General features: G+C 45.8%; 1 protein-coding gene across 2 annotated transcripts; it reads right to left on the bottom strand.

The window, feature by feature from the left end:
• Positions 1-6,000: 6,000 nt before the first annotated feature.
• PROKR1 (prokineticin receptor 1) lies at positions 6,001-21,023 on the bottom strand. 2 transcript variants are annotated; one of them, XM_059187857.1, is made up of 3 exons: positions 20,865-21,023; positions 17,587-18,235; positions 6,001-9,291 (listed from the first exon to the last, which is right to left on the bottom strand). In XM_059187857.1, exons 2-3 carry the CDS (start codon positions 18,069-18,071, stop codon positions 8,595-8,597), a joined length of 1,182 nt encoding a protein of 393 aa, XP_059043840.1. In that variant the 5' UTR covers positions 18,072-18,235; positions 20,865-21,023; the 3' UTR covers positions 6,001-8,594. The 2 variants fall into 2 exon arrangements, with proteins under 2 accessions (XP_059043840.1, XP_059043839.1); XM_059187856.1 differs by lacking the exon at positions 20,865-21,023 and adding an exon at positions 20,215-20,846.
• Between the last annotated feature and the right edge of the window lie 1,857 nt (positions 21,024-22,880).

Genomic DNA, 22,880 nt, shown 5'->3' with positions numbered 1-22,880 from the left:
TAAATAAATAAATAAAATCTTCTAAAAATAATTGTGATATTTCATAGCTTAAGTGGTCTCCATCCAGTATCGTGGTCTACAAATCATCTTTTATTTTGGAGCAAAGACTATGTCTCACACCAAAAGGAAGGATATGCATAGTCATTGCATTTTGTTAGACAAGCCCTGTTCTCCCTGAGCTTCTTGATCTCTTGAACATGAGATGACTGGCAAAGCTTGACACTGAATAAGAACTTTAATTTATGAGTCTAATTTGACAATCTGACCCTTCATGATAGTTCAATGTGGATGGTAGCCACATCTCTCTAACTTCCCCTTTTCTCCTAAATGCCTTCTGAGGATTTTTAACTACTTGCTGGCTATACCTCAATATTTTTCAGTAGGTCAAAATCAACATATCTAATAAATAAACTTCTTATCTGCCCTAAACCAGCTCTTGCTCCTGAATTTTCCATCAGCATCTTCCCTCCCTATGCCTCTTTCCTTACCTCAGGTAACACTAGAAAACCTTCACTACAGCCTTCTCTTCCTTTGTATTTTTTTTCCCTCCTTATTAATCTTTCTGATTCCAGTCCTCCTTTCACATATTAGTCTTCTTACAGCACTCTTCTACACAAACACAATAGACTTCTGGGGAAATACAATGAAAGAGACACGGGATCATAAAATCTAATGAAATAAACAACAGTAACATATGCAGTTGACCTTGAACAACCTCGGGAGGAGGGGAGGGTCGCTGATCCTGCCCTCCCCACTCCCTGCACATTCAAGAATCTGAGTGTGACCTTTGATTCCCCCAAAACTTAACTACTAATAGCATACTGCTGTCTAGAAGCCTTACGAATAACATAAGCAGCCAGTTAACACATAGTATGTATTATATACTTTGTTCTTACACTAAGGTAAGCTAGAGAAAAGAAAATGTTACTACAATGATAAGAAAGAGAGAATACATTTATAGTACAGTACTGTATTTATCCAAAAAAACCTGCCTACAGGTGCCTGGGTTGCTCAGTGGGTTAAACCTCTGCCTTCAGCTCAAGTCATGATCTCAGGGTCCTGGGATCGAGCCCCGCATTGGGCTCTCTGCTCATCTCTCCTCTTCCTGCTTCTCTGCCTACTTGTGATCTGTGTCTGTCAAAAAAAAAAAAAAAATCTGCCTAGAAGTGGACCCATACAGTAAAAGCTTGTGTTGTTCAAGGGTAAACTGTGTGTAGATATAGAGGTAGATGGATAGACATATAGGTAGACAGATGGACTGACAAATACCTATAAGAATAGCCACCTTAGAACCAGATATAACATCAAGTGTATTGTCCAGGGTGAGTAAAATGAAAAGAAGCAACAGAAAAACTGTACACAATTATGCAAAAAGGAAAGGGGGTAGGAAGAAAGGAAAGAAGGAAGGGAAGAAAAAAGAAAAGATGAGCACCTGGGTGGCCCATTGGGTTAAAGCCCAGCTCAGTCATGATCTCAGGGTCCTGGGATCAAGTCCCATATCAGGCTCTCTGCTCAGTGGGGAGCCTGCTTCTGCCTCTCTGCCTACTTGTGATCTCTCTGTCAAATAAATAAGTAAAATCTTAAAAAAAAAAAAAAAAAAAAGAAACTGTAAAATGACTTATTTATTTATTTATTTATTTTTAAAGATTTTATTTATTTATTTGACAGACAGCGATTACAAGTAGGCAAGAGAGGCAGGCAGAGAGAGGAAGAAGCCGACTTTCTGTGGAGCAGAGAGCCCGATGCGGGGCTCAATCCCAGGACCCTGTGATCATGACCTGAGCCAAAAGCAGAGGCTTTAACCCACTGAGCCACCCAAGTGCTCCTGTGAAATGACTTTAAAAAAGAAAGAAAAAAGACTAGAGCCTGCGAAAGAAAACTGAACAGTCTACTCTGAAAGAAATAAATATCATGGGAAAGGAAGGAAAACAACAAATCCTGGGAATTTTAAATATGTAAGGAGAATACGGAAACCGTGACCCAAGAGATACACATACCAAAAACGATGAAATAAAAAGGTGTATTTCAGAGCTCAGGATGTTCTGCATGCCCAACCAAGAGTTAAGCTCTGTTCAAAGGAAACTGGCTCCCTTAAAGTGACACAAAAAATAATAAAAACATGTGTATGTTCAACTCAAGATAAGAAAAGACCAAAATATTACAGAGAGGAAAGCATGACAAAATAATGACAGAAAGTAACAAAAGAAACAAGAGCAAAGCAGGCACCTTGACAAGAAATCTGCAGTGCTGTGCTTATAGGATTTTCCCTTGCACTTCTCAGCAACCAAAATGTCCTATCTCCTTAAGTCGGATCATTCTGAGATGAGGGCTAGCACTGTGTCATTCATTTTTGTAACATCACAACCTAGGACAATAAATGTTTGTTACATAATTGTGTAGAAGGGTTCTGAATCTCCATGCTATAAAGAGAGACCTTGTCTGGTGTCTCAGAGGAATCTGTCACACAAATGAGGTTTGGAGGCATCGAGAAGGCACAGGGCAGAGTCGGTGAACCCCAATGCCTACAGAGGTGTCTTCACAAGAAGAACACTGAGTGAAGATCTACTGATTTAATTCTATTTAAATGTGTGCGCCTGTTCCCGCAATCTCCATGCTACCCACTCCAGGCTGTGCTTGCCTTGGCCTTCTTCAGGGAAGATCTTCTTAACCAGGTCAATAGATAGGAGCATGGAGGAAAAAAATTCATTGTTATTCTCACTAACCTATAACCAAGCTTGATCCTCCTCTGCCATTATGACATAGACAGCAAGCTACTCTGGTCTTAGCAGAGAGAGGTCACAGATATTTTATGTCACATTGCAATTAGGGTAAAAGACCTAAAAACTCATTCCCGTTCATCACTGCTTCAAAATCATGGTAGTTGTGAGCCCTGATGCCAAATCTTGTTGTTCGAGGCATTAAATAAAGATTTAATATAAAGAAATCTGATTTAGGGACACCCGGGTGGCTCAGTGGGTTAAAGCCTCTACCTTCGGCTCAGGTCATGATCCCAGGATCCTGGGAATCTCTGCTCAGCCTGCTTCCTCCTCTCTCTCTGCCTGCCCCTCTGCTTACTTGTGATCTCTCTGTCAAATAAATATATTAATTAAATCTTTAAAAAAAGACATCTGATTTAAAGATTTATACCATTTTATCATAAACTTTTAAAAATATTTTAATCACAGCACACCTGGGTGGCTCAGTTGGTTAAGCATCTGCCTCTGATTCAGGTCATGATCTTGGGCTCCTGGGATGGAGCCCCTCTCCTGAGCAGGGAACCTGCTTCTCCCTCTCCCTCTGCCCCTCCCCACTTGTGTGCACACACTCTCTCTCAAGTAAATAAATAATTTTAAATAAATATATATATTTTAATAACATTTCAATATAATTTATTTCATTAGCCTTTTATTAGCATATTTTCAAAAAATTTTGAAAACATTATTCTGAGAAAGGGCTCTAGTCCACTGGATTCCAGAGGTACCCAGGACACCAAATGTTAAGGACATTTATTGTCCTAACATTAAATATTAGGGTCAGCTGTTGAGGGTGAGCAAAACTTTTCACAGAAGGAAAAACAAAGCTGGGAGGGTGCTGTTCTCAGTTTTTGAGACAGATCTAGTTAGATTAGGACATGATTTATCACTTCATGTTTGCCCTCACAGAGAGAGGCATTTATCTGGTTTTCTAGAAGACACAAAGAAGAGGGAGGAAACCCCTCTGGAGGCTGCAGCGTGGTGAGATCAAAGCGTGGGTTTGGGTTCAAATCTCAGAGCACCATTCACTCTGCGTGTGTTCCTGAGCCACCAACCCCACCCCCCTGCCCCAGTGGAGACTTGATTTCCTCATCTATAAATGAGTGTCCTTTGGGCTGGGAGAGCAGCTGTGAGGGCACAGTGAGATATTCCAGTGCCCTGCTTGGATCCTCCCGCACCCACGGTCGATGGTCCTGGCTGTTAAGTGTTCCATCAGCCACATTTGTGTCTGCCAGCTTCCCCTTCCCTAGTCCTCCACTGAGTGTCTTCCCATTGTGAGCAGCGTCCCCTCACCCCATCATACAGACCTGTTTCTGGAGGCTGGTTTCTGTGTTTTTCCGTTTTTTTGGTTACCTGTTCCAGGGATGGCAATCTCTTCATTGTGTGAGAAATCTACCCCCATCCCCAACCCCAACCCGGAAAAAGTCCATTTCTGTTTCCAGGAGCAGGTGAATGAGACATTTCTCTTCTGCAGAGCATTCCCCCTCTTGCTTCTCTGCACTCCACTTGTCCAGTTAAAGTCCCGTCTTATCCAGAATGCTTCCGCATCTCCGTCCTGCAGGAGGTAGATTCTGATGCCAAGGAACCCTGAACGCAGAGGCCCGCCCTCTAGTGTGGGCATTCAGAAAAGCATGGCTCCTTTCTCGCTTCTGCTTTGCTAGGGTAGTGAAGCTGCGCGCCTGAGCAGCCTGGTATATTTCCTTTTCTATTCCTAGGCACCCTAAGTTGGGCCATGTGAAGAAAGAGCAGCGGTAAACAGTCTTCAGCAGTTCTTCCCTTAAAGCCTCCTGATCTCCCTGGCTGTGCTGTGAGCTCCTGGGAGTAAGATGAATTAAATTTGGCTTGCAAAAGAACCAGGAATGTTTCTGCTTAACTCCTTAAGGGTCTCCAGAGAGGGTCCTACTGAAGCTGACTAGTCACCTCAAGGATTCTTGGAAAAGTTCCTTCCCTTCCAAAGTTGATGCTTCCTGCATCCATGAAGGCTGGGGTAGAAAAATCCTGCACCAAGCTTTGGGGATCTTGGCATCTAATCCTGGCTGTCCTGGTGACCAGTTATGAGACCAGTTATGAACCCCTCTTCTCCATTCTGCGTTTCAGTTTCACCAACCATAAAATGAATTTGATGAATTTAATATTCTCACTAACACCCTAGGTAGAAGAACTGGACTCATTCTTTGTGGATACATTCCAAAGCGTATCAGATGTTTCAAGAAACAGGATTCATACTTAGAATTTTCTGGCCATCTCACAAATTCTTTAGCATTCTTTTCCGTAAGCATGGAACTTGTTTCACGCTTGAAGGCTTGCCATGGTGATGACCACCTTGCCATGTTTTAGTGTCTTTTTTTTTTTAAGATTTTATTTATTTGAAAGAGAGAGAGGAAAAGAGAGAGAGAGAGCACAGCAGAGGGAGAGGCCAGGGGAGAGGGAGAAGCAGGCTCCCCGCTGAGCAGGGTGCCCAATACGGGACTCGATCCCAGGACCCTGAGATCATGACTTGAGCTGAAGGCAGACGCTTTGGTGACTGAACCACCCAGTTTTAGTGTCTTAAAAAAATTATTTTTAAAATGTGTAATCATTAGGCAAAATTTCCAGAAGATTTGTTGTAAATCTGCCCTTCTCTTCTGCTTTGGTTAAGGAAATGGTTTGATTTTGTAAAATCACATCTTTATCCTTCTGTTTATGATAACATGCACATCTCTTTGCATATTGAAAGTACCTAGAGAACAGCAACAGAACACATAATCACCAGTGTCACCTTGTCGGGCTCACCTCCAGTTTTTGGAAAGAACATCAGCTGGGCAGGCTACTACTCAGTTCAGTGAGTCAGCCACTCATCTGAACCTGGTGTAGAATCTTAGGTTCATCTCCTGGTCAGTTTCTCCCATGCACAGACATTAAGCCTATTCAAAGAGTTAGCCTTAGCTTATGTAACAGGCATAAACAGGTCCTCAGATTTCAAGTCTTGGCATTCAGATGCTAAAAAGCATTAATGGTTTTACCAGAGCAGACTTATAGGAAGAAGACCTAAATCAGTGAAATCTCAGGATTTCATAGGACAGAGAAGAAAGGTTTAAAGGCAAAAGGGGTATGAGTTAGTACTGTTCTCACAATTGCTGTGATCATGGAATCAGCCTCTATTCAGTGCTCACTGAAAGCAGCACCACACCGTAACTGAGAAGGGGGTGGGAAAGAGGGGTGAAAATTACAGGCACACTATGGTCCGTGATTATATATGTACCTTTTTTTTATTTTGTTTGATCACAACACAACACTTTCATTCACTGTAAATTCACAAGCAGACACAACATCTAAAAATATTACAGATGGCTCAGCAAGTGAAAAGTTGATACGTTCTAGGCTGAAAAGCAAAAAGAAGTTTGGTTGTCACATAAAAATCTCCTATTTAACCATCGATTCTTGCTTAGAATTTCTAATGGAAAAGGTGAACAGAACAACAAATAATTATGTCCTGTTATTATTTTTTGGTTCAAAGCTAACTTTCCCAATTTTAGAATGTAACATGTAATTTTATAAGAAATAAGAATTACCTTCCAAGGTATGTTGGATTTGGGCTAATAGTTTAATCCGTTTTTATTCTCTGAGAGTATTCCCATTACACTGTAGAATAAGTCTGCTGGATGGTTAATAGGAAGAAATAAATGAGTTTCTGAATGGGTCTTCCAGGGAAATAAAGTAACTGTTAAAAAAATAAACTTGGCTGCCAAAAATCAAGAGTTGACTATATTTGGGGAGGAAACGCCATACGAGTGTCAATTAAATAGCCTTAGAAATGTGTTATTCTAGAATTATTTGAGAGGAAAAGAACACATCTACTCTTTAGGTACACATACTCATGACAGTAAAAAAAGATTGAGATACAGTATCACATTGTCCAGATTCATGCTGGTTGGGAAAAGGCACAGGAACATGGCCAACACTTCCATGATTTCAAAGATAGTCTGATTCTGAAATTCCTAAAACCCTGAGCTCATCTTCTGACTGGAGACACTCTACCACTTCCTGTTACACTTTTACCACCAAATTTCACTGCCTTGTTGTACCAGCATGTGTTAAGAACGTAACACATATAACATGGCTAAAAGAGGTAAAGGACTAATTCACGCAATGATTAATAAAAAGTGGGAGATGGTAAAATTTCTAGATACATAAGCCAAGGTGACAAGTTTTTCCTTGTCAGGCATGTTACACATAGTTATTCGTCCATTCCTTTGATGACTCATGTGGCTGAAGAGTTTACCCACATATTATCTCATTGATTCTTCACAACCCTCTTATCAGGAGCTATCACAGGTATTATCTTTGTCCCCTTGAGAAGCTTTACCAAGGGTCACACAGGGGACAGAGCTGAGGCTGGATCAGATCTTCTGGTTCCATGAGTTCAAATTCCAAAATTTGAAACTCCGAACAATGAAGGTGCGTTAGAAAGTAGGATGAGCCCTCCATAAGTCTGTGGAGTCACTGAATCTCATCAGGCACCAACCACCCATTTGTACGTCCCCATCTTTCTTGGGTGCCCAGGGCCGTACCACCAACCTTCACCATCTGCCACTAGATCACAAAGCTTCATTTACAATGAGGAGTAGAAATATGGCAGGTAATCTGTCCCAAGGGTATATCCATTTTAAAAGAAAAATAAGTCTTAATCCAAAGGATTAATAACTGTGATGGACTTTGGGCACTCATGACAAACACATCTTGCTCTCAAATCGTGACAATGAGGGTGAATGCTGGTGGAAATGGAAAATGGTGGACAGCCATATACATGAGTTGTTGTGTCTACTTTCAGAGATTCTATGTTTCACAAGCATGGATACAAGAGAAGAAAAAGGAGGACTTAAGAAGAAGCCTAAAGGGTCCAAGCCAGTATAACTGAGAGGTAGAAGCAGTATCATCTTTTGACCCAGAAAATCTGAGCTCCTGACCTGAGCTGTGCAGGCTTTCAGAGGTCTGCCATTTGCACTTCTCCCCATGGGATGAGAAGTCCATGGAGCCAAGAGAACATATTTATCCTGAGCCTAAGCCTTCCCTGGGACAAGTCAAGATACCCAGAACCCCTTAATACCTTGACCAAATGGCTTCTAGGGTCTGTGTGGCTTCTCCTGTTAATGAGTCTCACTATGTAGGGGCACAGCCATAAGCCCAAGGGGTAGCCATGGATCAGTGCTGGGGAAGAGTGTTTGGACAGAACTTGCCCATGCATATTGTGGTGTCCATGTGCATGCATGTAAGGTTCCTTCCAGTGAAAGTCAGGAACAGAGATGAGAGTAAAGGGATGAGAATAAAGAAGTAGGAGCCTGTTTTGTATTCTTGCTCCAACTCCACAAACATTAGGAGTGAACTCAAGTCTAAGGACAATCCTAGAGATGGGCTACATCAGTACCTGATGAGTAGCTGAGATGGTTAGATAGACCATCCTACAAACACATGTACCACATGTACCACATGTACCACATGTACCACATGTACCACAGTCCTAGATGCCTACTTGGGTTCCCCTCCGGAGAGCCTCTCATTTCAGGCTCTCTATGCCCCAATATTTTTCTTGGCTTAATCCTTATTTCTTTTTGCCAATTAAATGTTGTCAACATACATAAGTTTCACCAGTGCCTACTCTGCACAGACGAGGCTTTCAGTGAGTGTTGGCCACTGGTGCTGGTATCTAGTTACATCAGGTTTAGAAATGCTGAGTTCCTTGAGCACGGTGTTCGCACCCTCGTCCATGCACTCAAACCAAGTGTTCTTGGTTGATGGTTTGTATCCCAGGACACCGGTCGGTGTCACAAAGGTCTTTGTTTAAACTTTGAAAGGTCCATCAGGTTATTTCAGTCTGATGCAGTCCACCTCCTCGGTGGCCGGTACCCCTGTGGTTTTAAGATCAAGGTCTGCGCTGGACTTACTCCCATTGTAGGAAGACTTCCAATGGAGCAGCATGATCTTCTTGAAGTACTTGAGGGTGTTGTTCTTGACGGTCACGAAGCACAGAGTGTTGATCATGCTGTTGCTCATGGCGATGCACTCGACGACATAGAAAGCGGTGAGGTAGTGCTTCTCCTTGACAAACACGGCGGGGAAGAAGTCACGCACGATGGTGAAGCCATAGAAGGGCGCCCAGCACAGCACGTAGGCGCTGAGGACGCCCATGAGCATGAGCACGGTCTTCCGGCGGCAGCGCAGGCGCTTTCGGATCTGCTCCGTCTGGAAGCCCGGCACCGCCTTGAACCACAGCTCGCGGGAGATCCTGGCATAGCACAGGGTCATGGTGACCACGGGGCCCACGAACTCAACGCCAAAGATGAAGAGGAAGTAGGACTTGTAGTAGATCTGCTGGTCCACCGGCCAGATCTGGCCACAGAAGATCTTCTCTTGGCTCTTGACGATGATGAGGACCGTTTCGGTGGTGAAGTAGGCAGAAGGGATGGCGATGAGGATGGACACCATCCACACCAAGGCAATCAAGCCAGTGGCTGTTTGATACTTCATCCTGGGTCTCAGCGGGTGGACGATGGCCAGATATCTAGACCAAGAACAGAAATAGGGTCAACCACTGCCAGCGGGAATTTCTGGGTGATGGTACTGTTTCGGCAACAACAGAAGGTGCACTTGTGCAGGATAAACAGCTGTGTGGGCTCTCAAGAGAAGCAGGCTGAAGTGCAAACCACAGTTCCGCCCCTTACTGGCTATTGCAAGCTCAGGCAGGTTTTGTTTCATCTCTCCGAATCTCAGTTTTCTTACCTACAAAATTAAGGTTGCTTGTTTGTGCCAAAGTATATGCAATTTTTTTGGCACAGTTTTAAATATGATATATCTGCAATAAAGGGTAACTGTTATTAAATGTAGTAGTAAAGCCTTCCGTTGGTTTCTGGTCTGGCACTATTCCCAGGTCCTTCCTGTTTCCAGGGCCATTCCATCCTAATTACCCCACTGTTTAGAGGTAAAAGGGCCTGATAATTACAAAGAGTTGTCAGGAGAACTCGCCCTTTCCAGTGGAAGCAGTGGACAATGTTTGGTCTTTATTCCACATTTTTAAAAATACTGCTCTGTTTGCAAAGGTGAAGGAAGAGCATGTGACCATGTTCCTTATTTTCCAGGTGTAAAAAACGGAACCTGGAGACAGATGAGTGACTCTCTCAAGGTCATATACCAGAGGACCCTTGATAGAAAACATTTAGCCCTATCTCATGGCTGATGTGAAAAATCAATCAAGAATATACATTGAATTTTTTTTTTAAACCACAAAGCACCAGACAGTAAAAGATATTGCTTTTGCCCTTTTGCAAAAAACCACACTGCTGTTGCCATAGTGGTCCAGGAAGGGAGAAAGAGCACTTTCTGGGGGATGTGAGTCATTTGTGTGGTATGAAAGCCTCCTTCCCAGAGAGCTCTGGTTTCCTGGAAGACTTTCTGTGTCTGGCAGGGAGTAGAAGTTGAAGAACGAGAAAGATGGAGAGTGAAGTGGGAGGGAATGGCTAAACAACTTTGGAAATAAACACATTCTCATGTGTCCTGGCTTATTCCAGGTAGATCCAAGAGCAAATGTGAGAGAAGCCTGAAGGAAAGCCAGACAGAGTCTATTTCCTTTGAAACAAATCTCTTTGAGGTCATCGTTCTTGGGATTTTGATTGGAAGAAGAAGTTCATTCCTATGGTTTTTTTTTTCCTGATTATGTTCCTGCTGTTTGTGTCCCTCTTCCCCCAAACACAGGCAGCCAACCCCACTGAGTGTCATTTGGAGAGTTTGCTGGAGTGAGATTCCCGCTCTCTTCCAGAGATGACAGATGCAGTTGGATGGGTTGGGTCCACCCTCTGTACACCCAACTGGCAGTTCGACGTGCTTGGCCACGGGCAACAGTCCCTGTCACTCTTGCCAGTCTTCCGAGCGCTGAAGGGTGGAATGGGAATATCTATAGGGTATTGGCAACGCTCCTGTCAACGCACACATACGGCCCTTCATAAAGCCTGCAGAGCTCCCACTCTAATGAGTGCATGAAACTCACTCAGACTCATAACAAAGTCTAAGAGTTTGGCACCTTTGCTCTCACTCACTCTCTCCCTCTTTATCTGCCCCATGTTCTGTTGATTATTCTGTCGAAGAATATTTCCATACTTGTTTACTATATGAATTTTCACTAGATAATTCTATTCCTTCCTCTCTCAATGGCAACATCCTAAGTCTTTATGGTATTTCAAGATCAGAGTGTTTTTTTCAATGAATGAGCAGAAGAGGAGTCTGAAGACCAAGAATCTAATTCCAGCTTGGCCACAAATTTGTTATATGAATTTGAGGCATTTTTCTTAGCCCTTAGTGGGCTCAGTTTGCTCCTCTGTAACATGGTAATATCACCTGCCTCGCCAACCTCACAGAGATACTGCGAAGCTCCAGTTAGACACTGTGAGAGAGGGAAACTCTAGGATTCCATAAAAATCTGCCTTTTTGCTCCTTTTCCTGCTTCTATTCTTGCTAGGAACCACACCCCCATTTTACACATGCCTCACAACTCAAAAAGTATATATCCTCCTTGGAAGGGATAAGAAGTCAATGATTTTTTTAGAATAGGTATCTCCTAAGGAAGGACCGGTGAGAATGACCCGATGAAGCCATCAGATGCATATTGTAGAACCCCTGGGCCCTGGTCTTTGTTCTAACCAGTTCCTGGATGCCTGAGAGGACACATATACTAGACCACAGTTCCCACTAAAAAAACTCCAGACCTCAAACAAAAGAGAGATTCCCTCCTTTCCTTTCTGAGTCTCCCACTCTGTCTGTCCCTGCACTCTCCCTAAACCTTCAATAAACGGCTCTCCCTTCGTGCTGGCTCATGTTTGCTTTCTGCCCTGCGTGCAGCCAGGAACCCTTTTGGCTGGTCCTGCGGGACCCCATCAGGGTCCTCAGACCATAAGCTTCAACTGCGCATAAACAACCATAAGCTTCAAATTTACAAGAAATGGTCGGCAACATAAAATGTATTTTTTTCTGAGCTATTCTGTATATGTAGCAATTTTTTTAACCTTTTATTGGCAAATAGTTTGTTTTCAGGTTCTCTGCTAACTTCTATTTTATTGGATCTATTTATCTTCATGTCAAAATTAATCTTCAGGGTAACCTGTGACTCCCCATCAGATGTTCATCCCATCCTGGCTCTCTGGGCATTCACCCCGACTCCATCCCCAGGGTTAGCATGGGCTGTGCAAGAGGCCCTCCAAATCTATTTACCAAAAGGAAAATCATTAAACTGTTTCACGGATTGCCAGCGGCTTTGGCTCTGCTGGGATCAGAATTCCAGAACTCTAGCACAGTAACACTTGCTTGTGTTTGTAAAGCAGCTTACAATTTACAGAGCATTCTTCTTCTTCTTCTTCTTTTAAGATTTTATTTATTTATTTATTTATTTATTTGACAGAGAAAGAGATCACAAGTAGGCAGAGAGGCAGGCAGAGAAAGGGGGAAGCAGGCTCCCTGCTGAGTAGAGAGCCCGATGAAGGACTCGATTCCAGGACCCTGAGACCATGACCTGATCCGAAGGCAGAGGCTTAACCCACTGAGTCACCCAGGCGCCCCATTACAGAGCATTCTTAAGTCCACTTTCTTATTACGTATCCCCAAGTCTATTGAATAGGTAAGAGAACCAAGATGACCATTTCACCGATGAGCAAACTGAGATTCGGTGAAGTTAAATACCTGCCAAAGACCACACAGCTAGACGGCGACAGAACCATGATGCAGACCCATTCATATCTTGCTCCAAGTCCATCTGGGTCTCCAATAAGCCACTTGTCCCCTCCCTTTCCCACTGGAGCAAGCCATACTCCTTCTTCCTACCCTCCTAGCATCCTAGCAGAATCTTAGCACCTTTTTTTTCTCTTTTCTCTCCAACACAGTTGGTTTTTAGCTATTGATGTGCCAAGGAGTTGGGCAACCGGCAGCTACTTTTCTCTTCTTATGAATATCCCCTTGGCTTGACCTATGTGTCTACCAATATAATGGCTCAGGTCCAGATTCGCTGAGAACCAACCTTTCACAGAGAACAAAGAATGAAGGCTGCTGGACAAAGAAACATCCAGGCAGGGATTGTTGATGATGTAGGCTGAGTGATTAAGCAAAGAGTATTTGGGCTCCCTCTATCCCCACCCAGGACCCCGTCCCCCAGATCAAACCATGGAAATGGTGGTCGCAGCAGCTTCTAGGCCATTCCGGAGATCATCAGGGAATTCAGAACCTGCTCTTTGGGCCAGTCAGCCCCATCAGTGAGCTCACTGGGGAGCATCTGTGCATCCTGAGACCTAGGATAGGTACTCAAGCCTTAGCTGGCCCCATGCAGACAGAAGAGAAGGGAGGTCAGTGGGCAGGCTGGCTGGCCATTTCCCCCGGGATTCTGGGTAAAGAAGAGAGAATTCCCCAGTGCCCCACATGCTCTGGGATCTATGGATTACACATCAAGGCCAGTGCAGGTGTTTTCATACCCAATAGGGAACCCAGAACTTGGAGGACAGATTCCTCTGATGATCTTTTTCAACTTCCTGCTCCATCAGGTCTGACTACCTATACCTCGGTCTTCTGGAATATGAACCTATCCTTTCTGATCTCAACTTTGCTTCTGTTCCTTGCCCCCCAGGATCCCACAGACCTCCCCAAGGGACCTCATACCTCAAGCATCCCCACCTCGTCTTTTTTTTTTTTTTAAAGATTTTATTTATTTATTTATTTGACAGAGAGAGATTACAGGTAGGTAGAGAGGTTGGCAGAGAGAGAGAGAGAGAGAGAGAGAGAGAGGGGGAAGCAGGCTCCCCGCCGAGCAGAGAGCCCGATGTGGGACTCGATCCCAGGACCCTGAGATCATGACCTGAGCCGAAGGCAGCGGCTTAACCCACTGAGCCACCCAGGTGCCCCCCCCACCTCGTCTTTTGCAAAAAATGCACTACCCTCGTGGAAAACCTCTCTTGTCCTTTACTGACTCATTTGTTGAAGGCCATTTAAAAGTCCTCCTCCTCCTCCCCCCCCCCCCGTTTGACTACTCTAATACACAATGATGTCACCCTTCCGTAAACTGCATTTAGAATTTATCCTTTACTTTTACTAAGTGTTAGTTCACCTGGCCCCACCCCTCCCCCTGACAGTAAGCTCCTCCAGAACTCGGTCTTACTTCTTTTGTAACTTTTTGCTGACAGTGAATTCTGAGCACCTAGGACTTTGGTAAAACTTCCCTCTCAGCAACTGAATGAATAGAGATGTAAAAAGCCATCATGCCAATTCTCAAAAAGATTGCAACCTCTTTTAGAAAACAGGACATCCATGTGTTTACCTAGCCTGAGACTTAGAAGCCCTCTGGGACTCAATAATCATAATAAAAGGCGAAGGGATTTGAGCTATATTTTGTAGACAATGGAGTTCCTAAAGGTCTTTTGAGTAAGAGAGGGGAGATGTGTAGGAGAGGGAAGATTAATTTAGCTGCAGCCTGGCTTTCTTCCCTCAGGCCACAGGAGCCTTTTCTCTGTTCTTAGAACCCTTCATGTTCGTTCCTGTCTTGGGACCTTTGCACTGATAATGTCCTTTGTGTGGAATGAGTTTTCCCAATCTTCCCAAGGCTGGCTTTATTTATTTTATTTTATTTTTTTTTTCAAAGTTCCCTTCAAATGCCTTCTCCTCAGGGACATTTTCCTGACGAGGTACCTGGAGCAGCAACCACCCTCCGTCACTTTCAATGTCTGTCTTTTTTGTTCAGAACATTTCTGAAATTACCTCTGTTTATTTGCCTGATTGTTATCTCTGGGTAAAAGCTCCACTAAATCGAGGAGCTGTTTTTTTCTCCTGCACTGTTGTATCCCCAGTGCTTGGACAGGTCTCTGTCACATCGTAGCTTCTCTACAACAATGCGTTGTTTGAATGAATGAGCGTTTAGCAAGGGCTGTGAGGAGAGGAGCAGTGGCAGCCCGGCTGAGCCAAGAGACACTGAGCGAAGGAGCCCTAGCCGAAGTGAACAGGGTGTAGGTGGGGAGGTGGGGAAGGGTGAACACTGACCCGTCCTGTAAAGCAAAGGCTTGCTGGAGAAAGGAGGCAAGCGTCTGTGACAAGGGAGCCTTGCTACTGTAGATGTCTGGGAGAGCCATGGCACCAACCACAGAAGCAGGAGCTAGAACGTAAGCAGTTCTTTCTGTTCCACTACAGCTTCACAGCTGCATTTCTTAGAAACCTTGCATTATCTTCCTTTGAAAACAATCATTTCAATGAAAATGAATCACTTCAATAGAAAATGTTCATTAGTTTACTTGGTTTTGTTTCATTGTTGTTCCTGGAAGGGTTAGTTTAAGGAATTTAAGGATTTATAAATGTACAATTTATAAGGATTTATAATTATAATTTATAATTATAAGGATTTATAATATTTATAAGGATTTATACTTTAAGGAATTATAAGAGCCACTGTTAATTGGCTGCTTTCTCCAGTTTAAGCCTTGTTCCAAACAATTACATATATTACTTGCTTTCATTTTCAAGGCAACCAATCCTTAGGTCTTACTATTACTCCCATTGTACCCATAAGAAAACCAAGGCAGAGAGATCTTTAAGAACTCTCATGGGGCCGGCTGCTAATACCACAGCAGTGGGGGTTTGACTCCTCCACTAACACGACTCCTCCAATTTCATTAAACAAAAATAAAGGCATTTTTATAACTGGAATGTATTTGTTATATAGAGATACATGTGATTTGCCCCAAATTAACCAAATAGAACCTCATCAAATCCTGAACAACACACATGGCCACACAAAAACCCCTGATCAAATCCTGAACAACACACATGGCCACACAAAAATCAATGAGGTCCTGTCCCACGAAACTGAAACTGGAGGGTAAAAACACATACAAATACCTCGAAACAAAGATCACAAACATCAGTAAAGGAACTTCACACCTTGGAGCAGCCAAGTTCATTGGCCAAGACCCCTGGATGGCCTGTGTAGGCAACAGCGCTTTCCTCCAGTGTTTGGCTTCAAGTCTCTAATCACAACCCCACTGTAAACGCTAGCAGTCCCACGAAGCAAAGCATGTTCTCTTCTTATTGTATCTAAATTATATTACAGAAACTCGCACTGCAAGAGAAATGCCTGCAGGATTTCAGACTGGTATAAAAGTAGGGTACGAATGTGAAAAAAAGCAGTAGATGGAGGTGGACTGGGTGACGCAGATATCATGTCCTCTGTGTTCAGGATAACCCGATGCCCCTTAACTTATCCTGGCCTCTGTCACACTTGAAGCCACTCCTTCCTGCAGTGTGACCCCCTTCAGACAAGTGGGTCCCTACAACCTCAAAAGGATCTTGTCCAGGGATCAGGAGCCTGCCCCAAAGCAGGCATGAACCTACCCACTTCTAGTGGCTGAGAGCACGCTGTCTGCAAAGATGTCCTCCTGGAGTGAAACTGCAGGAAAGGACCCTCTATGCTTTCAGCCTCTGTTTTCAGAAAGGCCAGAGACAAGGTTCCTGGAGTCCCTCCTTGACAGCCCAAGGGCTAAGGGGCAGATACTCCACTTGACTGTCCCCTTCCTGATTCACCCAGGGTCTGCTCCTGGATGGCTGAAATGCCAAGAAGCTCCAGGATTCCTGTGGAGGACTGTGGCCAACGTAGCTCTCTTCAGGGATGATGACTCTGAGCATCTTCTTTCCACAGGTGACAGAGCCGGGGCTGCTTAAGAGGTGAACTCCCTGCCATTCTTCCAGGATAAGGGAGACAAAACCCCAACCCTTAATGCTTTTAAAGCCAGGCTTCTTCTTGAGAACAGGGTTTGAGCCCCTGTTCTGGTAGTGGCCTGTTTCCAGGTTATCCAATGTTTGGGTGTTCTGCCTTTGGGTTCAGAAAACAAGTTCCATCTGCTGTACTCTTCCCCGGAACACTGCCCTGGGATGTCCTGATGGCGAGGGGCAGGCTAAACTCCCCCAGAGCCCTGAGGCCACGAAACTGGGAGGGTGTCTGGGCTCCAGGCTCTCTGGGTTCAGGGAGAGAGACAGACTGTTCAGATCCGAGTACACGGAGGCCCTGACCCTCTGGACTGTACTAAGGTGCTTTGTAAATGAGAGTAAACTTTGGGGAGAGGGGCTTGCAAAGATTGTCCTGTGGGAACAAAAACCACCCTGGTTCTTGAGCACAAGTGATTGTCCTAAATGAGAAGACCAAACACAACAGAAGAAAGATTTGCATAGACAGCTCTTACTGCTTTGATTTCCCATCACTGTAAGCAGGTCTTCTATACCGTTGCATGCAAATGTATGGAAAGGAGCAAACTGATTAATGCAACCAAAAAAAAGAAGTATAAGTATGTTATGTAAAAGTATGCTACCTTTTTTGCTTTCTTTTCTTTCTTTCTTTCTTTTTTTTTTTCTATGTTGTTTAAAACAAATCATCAATCTTATTTTAAAATCAACTGGTGCTGGGTTGGGGGATTGAGAAAATCTCCCTCAGCTCTCCAAGTTGACTCAAGAGGTACCTGCCTGCAACTTGAATTTGTCCCTCCACACTTCCTCTTACTTGTGGACCTCTAGACCTTGAGCAGATACGTCTAAGAGCATGTCCACAGCAGAGGGATCAAAAGCCTTTCCACCGCTCAACTCTAGGGAGCTCTCCTATCTCTGTCTGCCCACAGCTGGAAAACTAGGACACTCCTTACTATTCAGTCAATGGGCCCACATTCGAACTCCACCCCCACCCCCATGCATCCACACGGACGGGAAATAAAGATCTCTCTCATCAGTCCACAGCTCCTGTAAAGGAAGGGACAATTCCAATGCCCCTTTCCTATTGTCTCTATGCCCCCTTACTCACCTGTCGATGGCGATGGCCAGCAGGGCATTGGTGGAGACATAGAGAGAGACAGTACGCAGGTAGTTGACAGAGGCGCACATGACATGGCCATGCTCCCAGGACAGCTGGCGCACCACATAGTAATCCATCTCAAAGGGGCAGCAGACAATGGCCACCAGGAAATCAGAGATGGCCAGGTTGGCGATGAGCAGGTTGGTAAGGTTGCGCAGTTTCTTGTAGCGGGCCAGAGCAGCAATGAAGACGAAGTTGCCCATGCCACAGACAAGCATTATGCCCACGAGGGCCATACCAATGACAATCTTGGCAGCAAAGAAAGTACGGGAATTGGTCACATCCTCATCTTCATCCAAAGGCATATCATAGTCACCATAGCTGAAGTTGAATGGGAACGGAGCAGCTTGGGCCCCGTGGGAGGCAAGCACAGAAAGGAAGTCGGTGGAGGTGTTGGTGGCATTCTCATCCATGACCCCTGTGGTGATCTCCATCTGGCCAAGTGGTACTCTAAACAACACTGCTTAGAATTCCTCTGAGGTGATGTGTGGGCAGCTGATGTCTTCTCCCCTCTCTGCTTACACTCACTTCTCCTTTAATGAGTCAGAGTATATCTGCCAGCATCCTTGGGGTACAGTATCCGAGCTCCATTCTAAGCCTTTGAGAGACATACAAATAGTTGGCTACACATGTGAGTGGAACTGGCCAAATTTAAAACCATCCTGTAACCCCAGCAGACCCATTAGCCACCTGCTCAGAAGGAACATTGAGTGATGGAGTGGAAATAAAGGAACCAGGGAGAGAAAACAAATGAATGAAAACCACGTACCCACTCATACAGGGAAGACTGCATTGCTGTAGAGAAAACCGGATATTGGTTCAGTTTACTTCGTTTCCACTGATGATCTGAAACACTGCAATTTTGCTCAAGGATCAAAGCTAAGTGTGAGGAAGCTAAAGAGAATGAAAGTGACCTTCTCCAAACTCTACTCCCCCTCCTAACAGCTTGAACTTAGTCTATGTGAAATTGTACAATTCTGTGGCTTCAAAGGAATTATTCTGACTATCATCCATCAGCTGCATATGAGACAACCCTGTCTGCTCCCCTGAGCTGGTCCCCTTCCTCTGGCAGAACACAGCTCTAAGATCCCAGAACCTATCTAGCAGCCCCCTTACCCTCTTCTCCCTGGGTTTCCTGTTCCCACATGCAAGTCCGCTGTGACTCTAGTAGTCAGGCACAGCATTTGCCAAGGCAGGTCCCCAGGCAGAGGCTGCGGGGTTGAAATCACAGCCTAAATCCCTGAGTGACTTAGAAAGTGGGCTCTGGAGCAAAATCCTTCCTTGACTGGTTGTGTGTCCTGCGGTAAATAGCTTTAACACTCAAGAGTTTCAACATCCTCCAGGCAGCAGATCAATAACATCTGTAAAGCACGGAGCTCCCTAGAGAGGAAGGGTGTTACACCCTAGGACTGCAAAGAATTACTATTGAGTACGCAGGCCTCCTCAGTCAGCCACAAGGAAGGGGAGGGGAATCCTGACCCAGATGACTCCACCACTTAGCACATATTGGGGGGCGGGTGGGAGGAAGGTTAGTTGCCCTGCTGGGGACCCAAAACCAAGAGGAACCCCTGCCTTCTCTTTGCAGTCCCATTCCTGCCCAAAGCCTGAAACATCAAACCAGGTTGCTGGGATGTAAGGGAGCTGAGGTCCAGAGACAACCGCAAATGTCGGGAACACTGGAGAGGGCAGGAAAGCATGGAAAGCCTGAGGTTCCTGGGTGTGGGAGACACCTAGCTGTTCCTGTATTCTGGAAAAGCTTGCTGTCCATACTCCTTAGTGGTGAGATCTCCAGAGCCTGTCTTTGGGGGACCTCTCTGCTCCCCAATGAGACCCAGCCACCACCGGCCTCTCTCCTCCAACTCCTCACCCCCATTTTTCTCACATTTCTGAGAAATGTGCCATCAGAACTGAGCCATCAGTTCTGTCCCTCTCAGTCCCTGCCCTTTGCCCCGGCAGGTGTGAGCACAACCGAGAGCTGACAGGTCAGAGGGGGCTAAGTCCCGGGGGGCACACAGGTACAGCTGCAATTCTGGTGGGACAGTCTTCATCCCCCGGCAGTCCCCATGTCTCTCCGAGGCACGCCCACCTCCCAGGGGTACTCTCCAAGCATGCTACCTGGACGGCTCCAAGTCAGGTTTTAAAAACAAAGAGTAATAAAAACTTCTTGGGGCGTAGGGGCTGGAGGGAGTGGTGTTGGGAGATTTAGAACTCCGGGAGAAATTGTCCTGCGATCTCTTCTCCTGTGCTCTTAGCTCAAAGAGCAACCCCATTCTGTTCCCACCCGGGGTGCGCCGGGGCCCTGTCCTTCAGCGCTCGACCCTGGCCAGCCCCTGCAAATCACTGGAAGCCTCTCTGCAGCCCCGGCTGAGAAGCCCTCTGGGGCTTCCAGCTTTTTCCACCGAGTCGCGGAGACTACTCCAAGGGCAGAGGAACGGGGAGGCCGGCTCCCGCGAGGAAATGAGCGCGAAAGCAAGTCTGTTGAAAAGCCTCCTCTGCGCTCAGAAGCCCCTGCACCCGGCGGCCTCCAGTGCCGCGAGGGGTCCTCGGAGCATCTCTCCGCGAGTGCGCGCTCGGTACCTGCGGCATTCCGGCGGGCGGACGAGGTCGCGGCTCTCTCCCCGGGCCCGGGGACACGAACCGCTGCTCCCAGAGGCCCGCAGGGACCCGACCGGTCCCCTCTCTTCCTCCTCTTTTCTGGGCTCACTCCCGACTCCGGCTGGAGTTGCGCTCCCGCCGCCGCCGCAGATCCTCGGAACGCGGGCCCCGAGGCAGGGCCACCCCTAGCCCGGGCCCGCCCCGCACTGGCGGTCCCCGCCCCCGGTGGCCGCGGGCGCCCTGGGCACCGCCAGCTGATTAGGAGAGGCGTGCTCGGGCAGAGTACGCAGGGCTCCCGGACGTAATGGGGTCCCTGCTCCGGGGAGGTAGCAGCGGGAGGCAGGGCGGGGCTGGGCACGTTAGGGTCTCTGGGCAGGCGCGCGGCTGCGGACCCCGGAGTCCGGCCCGGGCCAGAGTGGCGGGGACGCAGAGAAGGCAGCTGGAGGCGAGGACACGCCGGAGGGAGCCGGGCCCCAAGCGGCGCGCGCTCCCCGCGCTCAGGGTCCGGAACGATGCCGCGGGCAGAATCGGGGGCGCTGGCGCTCAAAGCAGGGCTCAGCGCGGAACCCAGCAAGGAGTACCACCCGCCCGCTGTGCCCGCCCCGGGGCACAGGACTTGTGGACCAGCTCACCTGGTCAGCTCCGGCCGCTAGAGAGGGCGGACACGGCCCGCTTAGCTGGTGGGATTTCAAAGAACCCGGAGGGGCCTCCCCTCTCGCCCACAGCACCGCCCTCGCAGGAGACGCGGGGACCGACCTAAGCCTCGCTTCCTCGGGCAAGCCCAACTGCACACCCGGGTCAGCTTCATCTCAGCAGCTTGCACCTCTGTGTAAAAGAGTCTCAGAGAACTGCTTCCCTGAAAGCAATGAAGTGAGGGCATGGGGACCGTGTGGATGCTGGAAAGAGGGAGGAGCCCCCCGCCCACCCACATCTGATCAGAAGACTAGGATGACCAGGGCCAACTTAAAAGAGCACGGATCTCCTTGAAAAGTCTAGATTTCTCAAGCAGTTAAATGTAGAATTACCCTATGATCCAGAAATTTCACTTAAATAAAGAAACTCGTAAACTTGTACACCAGTGCTTGTAGCAGTATTATTCACAATAGCCAAAAGATGGAAACAAATGTCTATCAAGTGATGAACCTTTTTTTCTTAATGTGGTATATACATACCTGAGAATATTTTTCATCTTTAAAAAAAAATAATGAAGTATAAGTGTTAGTGAGGATGTGGAGACATTGGAACCCTGGTGTGCTGATGGTGGGGATGTAGAAGGAGACAGCCACTGCGGAAGACAGTATGACAGTTCTTCAAAAGTTAACAAATAGAATCATCGTAGGATGAACAATCTCACTTCTGGATATACACCCAGGATTGTTGAAAGCAGGGTCTCAAATAACTATTCGTACAACTATGTTCATGGCAGCATTATTCACAATAGACAAAAGCTGGAAACCACCCAAGGATGCATCAGTAGATGGAAGGTTAAACAAAATGCATTCAATCAATGGGATATAAGTCAGCCTCCAAAAGGGAGGAAATTATGGCATATGACACAATATGGATGAAACTTGAGGACATCATGCTAAGTGAAATAAGCTGTTCACAAAAAGACAAATCCTGTATAATTCTACTTACATGAAGTACCAAGAGTAGTCCAAAGCAAAGAGACAGAAAGGGTGGTTGCCGGTGGATAGAGGATTAAGGGAAGGCGGAGTGACTGTTTAATGGGTACTGAGTTTCGGTTTTGCAAGACGAAAAGAATCCACGTGGTGATGGTTGCATAATAATGTGAATGAGCTTAATTCACTGAGTTTTACACTGCAAAATAGTGAAGATAGTAAATATTATGTGTATTTCACCATAGTAAAAAAGGGAGGGGACAGGAGAGGAATGAAGAATTGATTCATGCTACAATGTGGGTGAATCTTGAAAACATCATGTTAAGTGAAATAACACACAAAAAACAAATATTATATGATTCCACATATATGAAGTAAATAGGCAAATTCATAGAGTCAGGAAGTAGAATGGTATGTAGCAGGGGAGAAGGAATGGGAAGTTATTGTTTAGTGGATACAGAATTTCTGTTTGAGGTGAAGAAAAAGTTCTGAAGATGGATACACTTAAAATAGTTAAAATGATCTATAGAATAGCTCAGTCCTCATTAGCAAGGGATCCAAGGTCAATCCTAATTTGACCTCCAGCTGTCCATAATGGAAAGGGAGCTGCTTGGGTTCTGGATCTCTACCTTTCTTGCCACTATCAAACCTCAGGCAAGTCCCATAAATTTCTGGAGCTCCCTTTCCTCATTTACTAAATGAGTTGAGCTTACACTGGAAGTCACTGCCAGGTTCCAATACTTCATGCAGTATCTTCCCCAGGGCCCCTATCCCTTGCTGAACACCTTCACCTGTCATTCGCACAAAACTCCTGCCATTTGCAAAGATGTCACAATCTCTGAGTCTCATGTCCCCTGGGACATGGAACATGATAGCAGTTTAGAGAATGGTATATGGAATCATCTGCCTCCTTTCCACCTAGCTCTGTACACAGGAGCTGTGTGACCCTGGGCAGAATGGTAACCAAAGCTGAGCTTTCCCATTTGTAAGTTACAGGTGGCAACGTTATTGCATAAGGATGTTGTG

Source organism: Mustela lutreola, chromosome 9, assembly GCF_030435805.1.
Source record: "Mustela lutreola isolate mMusLut2 chromosome 9, mMusLut2.pri, whole genome shotgun sequence".
NCBI lineage: Eukaryota > Metazoa > Chordata > Mammalia > Carnivora > Mustelidae > Mustela > Mustela lutreola.
The sequence above is the reverse complement of the archived record's forward strand: the minus strand, read 5'-3'. Positions and strand labels throughout refer to the sequence as shown.